We start from the raw sequence: 10,427 nt of genomic DNA, 5'->3' as shown, positions 1-10,427 counted from the left end.
CCGAAGTGCCATCTGTCCTGCTTGCGTTCCGCCCCACCACCAGCAGAGGGAGTGCCAGCTCTACCACAGACTCCCAAACCCTCCCTGGAGAGGGTCCCCTCTCCTTACCATGACCTGGGCACAGTGTTTTCCAAGACACAAGCTCAGTCTTTGCCGCCTCATCGACCCTACGACTGCGCCATCGAGCTCCTCCCTGCTTCGTCACTTCCCTGAAGTCGCCTATACAACGTCTCCAGACCAGAGAGGGAGGCGATGGAGAAATACATCCGTGACTGCCTGGCTAACGGACTAATTCGCCCTTCTTCCTCTCCCGTCGGTGCGGGATTCTTCTTCGTTCAGAAGAAAGATGGCTCCCTACGCCCGTGCATCGACTACAGGGAGCTGAACAACATCACGGTGAGGAACAAGTATCCTCTGCCCCTGATGGACTCCGCGTTCCACCCACTTCACGAGGCCACCATCTTCACCAAGTTGGATCTCCGCAACGCTTACCACCTGGTCCGTATCCGCGAGGGCGATGAATGGAAGACCGCCTTCAACACCTCTCTCGGACACTTCGAATACCTGGTCATGCCATTCGGCCTCACCAATGCTCCTGCTGTGTTCCAGGCCCTGGTGAATGATGTTCTTCGGGACTTGTTGGGTCGCCATGTGTTCGTCTACCTGGATGACATCTTAATCTACTCCACCAATGCCAAGGATCATGAATACCACGTCAGGCAAGTCCTACAGAGACTCCTGGAGAACAGACTATTCGTCAAGGCGGAGAAGTGCGTCTTCCACTCCGACACAGTTGAGTTCCTGGGGTTTATCCTTGAGAGGGGACGGATCAGGGCGGATCCCAAGAAGATTCTGGCAGTTACCAACTGGCCCACACCCACCTCACGTAAGCAGCTCCAACGCTTCTTGGGATTCGCCAACTTCTACCGAAGGTTCATTAGATCCTATAGTCAAGTGGTCTCTTCTCTAACCAAACTCACGTCCCCTGCGGTGCCATTCCGGTGGAGCTCCAAAGCTGAGACGGCCTTCACCAAGGTCAAGAGACTGTTCTCTTCCGCTCCCATCCTGGTACACCCCGACCCCACCCGCCAGTTTGTGGTCGAGACGGATGCTTCCGACACAGGGGTGGGAGCAGTGCTCTCTCAGGTGGCGGCCGCTGACAACCGACTACACCCCTGCGCCTTCTTCTCCAAGAAGCTGTCCCCGGCGGAGAGGAACTATTACGTTGGGAACCGAGAGCTGCTAGCAGTCAAACTGGCGTTGGAGGAGTGGAGACATTGGCTGGAGGGGTCCGAGAAGCCGTTCATCGTTTGGACCGACCACAAGAACCTGGCATACCTCCAGACAGCCAAGAGGCTGAACTCCCGACAGGCCAGATGGGCACTGTTCTTCGGGAGGTTCAACTTCTCACTCACCTACCGCCCGGGTTCTAAGAACGTTAAGCCTGACGCCCTTTCTCGCCAGTTTAACACCTGTCCTGAGCGTGAGGTTCCAGAGAACATCCTTCCGGCCTCCTGCACCGTTGGGTCCGTTACCTGGAAGATCGAGTCGGTGATCCAGAGGGCTCTACGGGATGAACCCGATCCTAGGCCCAACCCCGGATTACGCCTATACGTTCCCGCAGCCGCTCGGACACAGGTGCTGCAATGGGCCCATTCATCCCTCCTTTCCTGCCACCCCGGCTTTACCCGCACCTTGGCGGTGCTGAAGAGGAGATTCTGGTGGAGCTCCATGATCCCTGACACCAGGCGCTTCATCAAGGCATGTACCACCTGTGCCAGAAGCAAGGCCTCCCACCAAGCCCCTGCTGGTCTACTCCAACCTCTGCCTGTGCCCAGCCGACCCTGGAGCCACATCGGCGTGGACTTTGTTACCGGACTTCCCCCTAACACCACCATCCTCACTGTAGTGGACCGATTCAGCAAAGCGGCACACTTCATCCCCCTGGCTGGATTGCCCACCGCCCAAGAGACCGCAGAGGTTCTGGTGAGAGAAGTATTCCGCATTCACGGACTTCCCTCGGACATTGTTTCTGACCGCGGCCCCCAATTCATCTCCCAAGTTTGGAAGGCGTTCTGCGTGGCCCTCGGGGCCACAGCTAGCCTCTCTTCGGGCTACCACCCTCAGTCCAACGGCCAAACGGAGAGGGCCAATCAGGACCTGGGGGCCACTCTACGCTGCGTATCGGCAAAGAATCCAGCCGGCTGGAGCAAGATGCTAACCTGGGTGGAATACGCACACAACACCTTACCCTGCGCCGCCACCGGGAAATCTCCGTTTGAGGTCTCCTTGGGCTACCAACCTCCACTGTTTCCTGACCAGGAAGCCGAGATCGCTGTTCCCTCCCTCGCCATCCACATGAAACGGTGCTCCAAGGTTTGGAGGGATGCCAAGCACGGCTGCTAAGCACGGCAGATCGTAATCGGCGTTTTGCTGATCGCCACCGCACTCCAGCTCCGGCCTACAAACCAGGTGACTCCATCTGGCTGTCCACTAAGGACATTCCCCTCCAAGCCACCTCTCACAAGCTACAACCCCGCTTTATTGGTCCCTTTAAGATCCACAGTATCATCAACCCTTCCTCTGTTAAACTTTCACTCCCTGCTTCACTTAGGATTCACCCCACTTTCCATGTTTCTTGTATTAAGCCTGTATCCTCTCACCCCATATGTCCCCCGGATCCCCCACCACCTCCCCCCCGCATTATTGACAACCACCCTGCATTCACTGTTAAGAAACTCTTGAACATTCGTAAGAGGGGCCGTGGGGTGCAATACTTGGTTGACTGGGAGGGCTATGGCCCTGAGGAGCGTTCCTGGGTCGCTCCCAGTCTCATTCTGGACAAATCGCTCATCAGAGACTTCCATCGTGACCACCCTGATAAATTCCAAGGACCGCCAGGAGTCGGTCGTTAAGGGGGGGGTCCTGTCACGTTTCAGGTCTGTCTCGCCATGTTTTATGTTTATTCATTTGTATTAGTCTTGTATTGTCTTATCATGTATTATGTTAGTCTAGGTTCGTCATGTTTAGTTATGTTTCGTTACAATTTATTTTCTTGTCATGTTTAGTTATGTCTCGTTACGATTTATTTTCTTGTCATGTCTAGTTATGTTTTCGTACGATTATATTCCTGGTTATGTTTAGTGGTTATCGTCTTAGTTTCGCTTTGTGTTATGTTTTGATGCATGTTTATTGTTACGTTAACTGGTCACGGTTTATGCATACACTTTTACATGTTTTTCCGCAAACCTTGCGTTCCGCCTTTTCTCTCTCTCTCCTTCTGTCATTCACTCCCTAAATTGTTTCTATTTGTCTATTTACTAAAACTACTAACGCTAGATCAGGATTGGGTAGAGACTAACAAAACGAATCATGTGTTCATGTTACCTTACGTTTCTCGTGCATGTCATTTACTAATTTACTAATGCTAGGGCAGGATAGGTTTATTACTAACGATTACTAATCTCCTTGTTAAACTTGTCATTCTTCGCACCTGTTTTCCATTTCCTTGCTACGCTCTAACTAATTGTCTACACCTGTCTACACCCGCATTTATAGCCCAGTCGCGCAACTGTTCTTCGCGAAATTGTCTGCCTCTGTTTTCCACGCAACTCTTGAGCATTTACTGTTTTGATTACACATTACGATCCAAGCCCGTCATCGACTATTGATTATTGATTTCTGTTTTGTGACCTTCGTTTGTTTCTTGACTACGTCCCCGCCTACCGTTTTTGTACTTTTGCCCCGCTGATTGTTTCATGGTTTCGACTCCCGCTTCGCCCACGACTACGCCTCTGCCCGCCGTCCGTCTGTTCATCTGCCCCGTGCTTTTTGTTTGTTTACTTTTTGTTTGGCTGGATCTACGTGTATGGACTTTGCTTGTGTTGACTACTCTCCTGGGATTCGTCCCGAATAAAGCCCTGAGGGGTCTTTATATTACTATTGTTTCTGAGTCGTGCATTTTGGGTCCAACCCCCACGCACCCGTCTCAGTATTCATGCCTTTCGCCCAATGTATGCTGGGATAGGCTCCAGCCCCCCTGCGACCCTGATCAGGATAAGCGGGTTCAGATAATGGATGGATGGATGGATGGACTTGTCTGCCCTTGAGGAAAAGAATAAATCTTTTTTGCCTATTGCATTTGGTCTACACCTGGGTCCTTATCTGCAAGTCTTAACAAAAGTAGACTGACAGAATGTAAAATGTGTCTTGCTGAACACAGGGTGCTGTCTTACAAAGGGGCGTTGCTGTGTATTTCTAGATAAGAGTGTTTTATCATGTTAACGGAACAGGATCTGGCCAGATCTATCAGGCTAATTCACTACAATTCACCGCCCATCAGTCTTCCTGTGTACTGCGCACTTGGCTAAGCCCCGTGGAATGGTGCTGACACCCTGCAAATGGATTGCATCCAAGAATGATTCAGGACACAAGAAGGAATGAGGAACAAGGAAGGTTATTTGTAACCTCCCTGGGTTATGAAATATTTACTCATGGCAGTTGCGGAGTAAATATGCTCTTTTATTGGCTGTTTCTCACCTTCCCTATTATTAATCCACAACAGAATGCGGAAAGGTGCATGTAAGCTGGTATAAGTATGAGTGATGTGAGAAGAAGTTTCATTCAGAAGCTGAAGACAGGATGGCTGCGACTACTCTTCTCTCCACAGTTCTGGTGCTGCTGGTCACAGGGACCCTCTGCAATAGAGGTGAGGAAGCTCAACACAAAGAGTAATATCTGATAGACGGTAGCCTGCAATACAATACATCCCTGGTGTAAAATCCAGCTCAGACCAGCTTGAAATTACCAGCTACCAGCTGCTTAAAAACTTAGCTTGAACTGGTCAAACCATGTTGAGTATAGAGCTGGTCTGAACTTGCATATCAAGCTTAAAGTTTATACTCAAAGGTTTTTAAAATAGTGCAACCCTTTTTTTTTCTTTTTTTTCAGCAGGGATGTCATATATTTAATACTGCATAACATAGACATATGTACTCAGTGAGTACTTTATTAGGTATAGATTATTTTACTTATTACTTATTTTATACACTTATTGATCTTCTGCTGCTGTAGCCTATCCACTTAGAGGATTGATGCGTTGTGTGTTCAGAGATGCTTTTCTGCATACCACTTCCTGTCAGCTTCGACTAGTCTGGCCCTTCTCCTCTGACCTCTCTCATTACCAATGCATTTTTGCCCGCAGAACTGCTGCTCACTGGATGTTTTTTGTTTCTTTGCACCATTTTCTGACACCAACTCTACAGACTGTTTTGCATGAAAATCCCTGGAGCTCAGCAGTTTCTGAGATACTCAAACCACCCTGTCTGGCACCAACAATCATTGTGTATTGCCATATTGATTATTATTTTGGATAAAATCCAGAACATTACAGAATATTCATTACTGTATACACTTGTGTTGCATACAGTTAGTTATTTAAAAGATAAATTCCTTGACTTGGTCAACAAGTATTTCCTGTGAGCCAGCCGTTGGAGGACACTGGGTTGTCTGGCAGTCAGAAGGTTACCAGTTCAATTCCCTGCCCTGGGTGTGTCAAAGTATCCCTGAGCAAGACACCAACTTACGCCCTTCTGGCTCCGAACATTTCTCTATTTCTGTCATCTTGTTGTTTTGTTTTATTCAACACTGATCATGATTTCAGCTGTGTTTTTCAGGCATTAGATAGAGCTCATTTGATATATAGTCATATTCGGTCAGAATGCCACTTATGCACTTACGCCCCTCTGGTTCCAAGGCCTTGATATACAGGGCTCACTCTTTTATACAGGTGTCAGTAGTCTGGTGTAGTCAGGTGTCTGTGGTTTATACAGGGCTCTTTCTCTTTTATTCAGACCCAATCATGCTGACGGTGGCTAATGGCTTAACACAGACCAGACATACCTACTCCAGCTCTGTCGCTTACAACGGGGTCCTACTGGGAGCCATGAAGCAGCTACGGATGGAAGATTCCTCTTTCAAGTAGTTTTATATTTATTTTCATGTCCTGACACCTCACCTATTTATCAATTAATCCCACAAAAAAATGATGTTATAAGTGAAATGTTTGCATTTGCTGAAAGATAAGACATTTAATTGATTAGGCATAATGATAATATCAGCCTGTACTGCTGCTAAATGGGTGTGTACACATTGTACAACAAAATAAAGATTTATTATTCTGCATACAAGAGGAATGAAATTTACATATGGGTACCAGTGATCAATGTCATTGGCTTTAGGGGAAGTCGTTTAGTAATAACAAAAACATTCCAATATTAGTATGACAATTTATCAAGGTACATACAGCAGGTCTACAGAATTTATATATCCTGTAATGTTTTATTTTACAGCCCCTTAATTACCTAGTACTTACTGTGTAAGTACACAACTACTTGCGTAATTATTAGGCAACTACCTTGATTTCAGTGGTATTATGAAAGTATTATGAAACAAAGTCATATGTAAGACGTATGTAAATACAGTTGACAGTTACTTAATACGTAGCCAGTAAATACTAGGTAGGACACACTTTATAATGAACTAATGTAGTTGTTAACTAACTACTACTAGTGTGGTGGCCTGTAGCGTAGTGGTTAAGGTGCATGACTGGGACCCGCAAGGTCAGTGGTTCTTATCCTGGTGTAGCCACAATAAGATCCGCACAGCCGTTGGGCCCTTGAGCAAGGCCCTTAACCCTGCATTGCTCCAGGGAAGGATTGTCTCCTGCTTAGTCTAATCAATTGTACGTCGCTCTGGATAAGAGCATCTACCAAATGCCACTAATGTAATGAAACGTTAATCTGTACAGCTCTGTTAATGTACTTGTACATCATTAATACATTTTAACAACTACCTTAGTTAAAGCCAATTCATATTGGAATGAAAAAGTCAGTTAATGCATTGGTTATTGGTAAACTAGTAAGTTCATCATATGGTTTGCTAATGTATAAATATTCATGTACAAATACATTAAATAGTTGTTAACAAATGCATTAAGTAATGAAAAGTTAATCTCATGTTTAATGTTTAATGGATGTATTTGTCCATCATTCATTCATGTTAACAACTCCATTAGTTAATTACAATTCATGAACCTGTAACCACAAGGTAATTGCCAGGCTGTAAGATAGAATGTTACCCAGACTCTTCCTGAGTATAAAAACAGAGTTGCTGCCCCCTGTTGGAAGCAGGCAATCTCTGCACTTTACCCGACAGAGGCAGTCCAGAGGCTGTAGAACAGGGGTCAGCAACCCTGATCCTGGAGAGCCACGGGGTGTGCTAGCTTTTGTTGTTACTCAGCACTTAATTGATCAATTAAAGCAGTGAATTACTCAGTTAACTGGCCTCACCTGGTTTCTTGGGTATGAATCAGTTGCTGGTATTAAGGCGAAAATGAAAACCAGCACACCCTGCGGCTCTCCAGGACCAGGGTTGCCGACCCCTGCTGTAGACGAAAAATATGGACAAAGCGACTGTGATGTCACCCGTTGACTTTTCATGGTACTGTGAAACAGTGTTTTAAAGTGCCACCGTACTGTAAACAAAATAGAGGCAAAGACCCTTATATGGTCAGGAATGTTGTCTAATTTGACAAAATAACATAACAAATTGGTGCTTGAGTAGTCATTAGACAAAGAAAAAACAAATATTAGTTATTGTGGGGGAAAAAATTACTGACTTAATTAATGACTGAATTGGTACCAGTGACTTACTGTCCATTGAAATGGGTGGTTGAAAGACATATAGTGAGCTAGTGAGCAACATCTCTCAATGAGACCAGACACATTTTTGGCTCCTTTCCCTCTGCTGGACCAAGTGGCCAAAACCCCAGTGTAGCTATGGGCCTGCACAGCTGTTGGGCCCTAGAACAATGCCCTTAACCCCACATTGCCCCCTGGGTGCTATACTGTGGCTGTCCACTGCTCCGAATTGACTAGGATGGGTCAAATGCAGAGGACGCATTACCCCACAGGGTTCAATGAAGTATATCTTCTTCTACCTCTGCAGTTTTACCACCAGAGAAACCCAGGACTACGGCCCCTACCTGGTGAGTGTGAACGGGGTGGCAGGAAAGAAAGACGACCGCACCTACTGGCAGCTCCTGGTTGACTGTGTGAATGGGAGTTCAACCGTGGCTCAAGTGGGTACGTCAAGGCTACCAGTGGTGTAATCACCTCCACGTCTCCGGTAACCTGGGGACGGAGAATCAAGCTTTCATTACTGAAGGCAATAAATGTATTTATTCATATCGAGAATTGCATAACATAACATAATGGCGAGAACGGGCCATTCAGCCCAGCATTGCTCACCTTTTCTGACCACTAAAGTGTACCTACTGTTCAGTAGTTCAACATAGAAAATATGAACCTACCCCCCCATACACACACACACGCACACAGATACAATAGATTAGATCGGCAATGCAATATTTTCGAGAGTGAAGTCCAAGACTTTGGATTACAGCGGAAATAGGCTGATGTTTTTTTTCCCATTTTGCAGGTGTTGGTTGCTACATCCCCAAACCCAATGAACACATCATCCTGAACTTCACCACATACTAATACGATGCACTGATGAGTCTATGCACAGACAGACCAAAGCAATATTCACATGGGCCATGTTTATGACTTTGTGAATGGCCCAGTGTTTGATGGAAATATTACAAAATTCACATAAAATGGAATGAAAAACACACAAAAGTGTCTGTGTAATGTCATGAATCTCACCTACGTTACTTGGTGGCTGCAGGCAGCTAAGAAAGGATGGGTTTGATTATTACAGCACTTGCATATTAGGCCTGGGAGCAACGTGTTGCTTAGTATTTGCAGCACAGGGAGTAGTCTTCCCTCACAGTCAATCAGAAAGCCAAAGCTGATTATTTTTTTCTAGTTTGATGAATACCACTCTGCCTATGACAGTTCTACATGGGGCAGCCTATGCTAGTGGATAAGGTGCTTCAATGGGGCCTGGAAAGTTGATGGTTCAAGCCCCAGTGCAGCCACAATAACATCAGCAGAGCTGTTTGGCCCTTGAGCAAGGTCCTTTACCCTGCATTGCTCCAGGGGGGTATTGGCCCCTGCTTTGTCTAACCCAGTGACTCTCAACTCCAGTCCTTGGGACCCACTTGCCAGAAGGTTTTTTTTCTAACCAGGAATTCACAGACCTGACTGAACCAATCAAACCACCAATTATTATTTCAATCAGGTGTGATCTCCTGGTTACAATAAAAACCTGGCAAGTGGGTCTCGAGGTTGAGAAACACTGGTCTAACCAACTGTAAGTCACTTTCGGTAAAGGCTTCAGCTAAATAATGTAATGTAATGTACACACTAGTTTCATGAGCCTGATGATTATCTGTCATGGCTGTGTATAAGTGTGATGTTGTTACATTTTTTAACCGCGACGGCACTGTAAGGCTTGCATTTTTAATCAATAAAATTGTGCTCAGAAGTAGAAATGTGGTCATGTTCCCTGTGCAGAATAGGCCAGGAAGTCGTGGCTCCAGAGAATCAGAGATCAGACAGACATTATTCAGAATGATCGAGGGAGGAATGTGGCACAAGAGTCAGTCAACCTACAGACTGCAACATACTCCTTATCTATATTTAATGTGCTGTTTGTCTTTAATCTAGTATTTAATAAGTATACCTCCGGCATCCTTAGATTGTATCGTGGCCCATCAAACAACTTTTGCCATGAGCCTCTAAATCAGCGCTTCTGAACTCCCCTTCCTGCGGGCCGCACTGTCTGCAGGTATTTGCCTTAGCCGTGTGCGACACCACCTGATTTTACTAATTAGCTTGTTATCTATACTAATTAGCTCTAAATTCTTCTCTGAGAGAGAAGTCTCCAGGGGTCGACAATGGCTTAGGCAGCAAGAGCACTCATCTGGCAGTTGGAGGATTGCCAGTTCAATTCCGCCCTGGGTTTGTTGAAGTGACCTCACCCCAAAATGCTCATTATGGCTGCACTACAGAATATGTTGTATAAAGAGTTGTATAAAGTTTCACCAATAAGCTTCCATCTTACATGGATAACTAATTTATTTTTCAATCAGATGTGTATTAAATTTACTTGAGACAGATTTGCATGTCAGCTTTTCATCAGGTAATTCAAAGTGCATGTCAATAGTTGTCTATAAATATGAGGTTAATGTGAATTATAATATTCTGAATTTAATTCTGAAAAAGATACCAAAACTGGTGTTACATCTTCATACATTTATAGTCTGGTGAAGTGCAGCTGTCCCCCCCCACCCTGACTCTCTCCTGGACCCCCCCCCCCCCCCCCAGTTACCCTCCCCATCCCTGACACCATCTTCTCACCATGCATTAATTACATTACATAACATTTACATTACATTAATGGCATTTGGCAGACGCTCCTATCCAGAGCGACGTACTATAAAGTGCATACCCATAACCAGG

The 10,427-nt window shown here is 45.8% G+C and overlaps 1 protein-coding gene across 3 annotated transcripts; it reads left to right on the top strand.

The window, feature by feature from the left end:
- Positions 1-4,428: 4,428 nt before the first annotated feature.
- On the top strand, positions 4,429-8,699 carry LOC133108648 (cobalamin binding intrinsic factor-like). Of its 3 annotated transcripts, none has more exons than XM_061218277.1 (4): positions 4,429-4,708; positions 5,853-5,979; positions 8,008-8,047; positions 8,500-8,699. In XM_061218277.1, the coding sequence occupies exons 1-4, from the start codon at positions 4,642-4,644 to the stop codon at positions 8,542-8,544; spliced, it is 279 nt and encodes a 92-aa protein (XP_061074261.1). In that variant the 5' UTR covers positions 4,429-4,641; the 3' UTR covers positions 8,545-8,699. The 3 variants fall into 3 exon arrangements, with proteins under 3 accessions (XP_061074261.1, XP_061074258.1, XP_061074260.1); XM_061218274.1 differs by having other exon boundaries at positions 4,450-4,708; positions 8,008-8,144; XM_061218276.1 differs by lacking the exon at positions 4,429-4,708 and adding an exon at positions 4,759-5,548 and having other exon boundaries at positions 8,008-8,144.
- The last annotated feature ends 1,728 nt before the right edge of the window (positions 8,700-10,427 follow it).

This window comes from Conger conger, chromosome 13 (assembly GCF_963514075.1).
Source record: "Conger conger chromosome 13, fConCon1.1, whole genome shotgun sequence".
In the NCBI taxonomy this organism is placed as follows: domain Eukaryota; kingdom Metazoa; phylum Chordata; class Actinopteri; order Anguilliformes; family Congridae; genus Conger; species Conger conger.
Note: the sequence above shows the minus strand (reverse complement) of the source record. Positions and strands in the feature narration are given on the sequence as shown.

Coding starts and splice junctions, on each gene's coding strand:
- LOC133108648 (XM_061218274.1), top strand. CDS start 4,642: ATGGCTGCGACTACTCTTCTCTCCACAGTTCTGGTGCTGCTGGTCACA. Junction 4,709..5,852: donor AGGGACCCTCTGCAATAGAG/GTGAGGAAGCTC, acceptor TCTTTTATTCAG/ACCCAATCATGCTGACGGTG. Junction 5,980..8,007: donor ATGGAAGATTCCTCTTTCAA/GTAGTTTTATAT, acceptor CTACCTCTGCAG/TTTTACCACCAGAGAAACCC.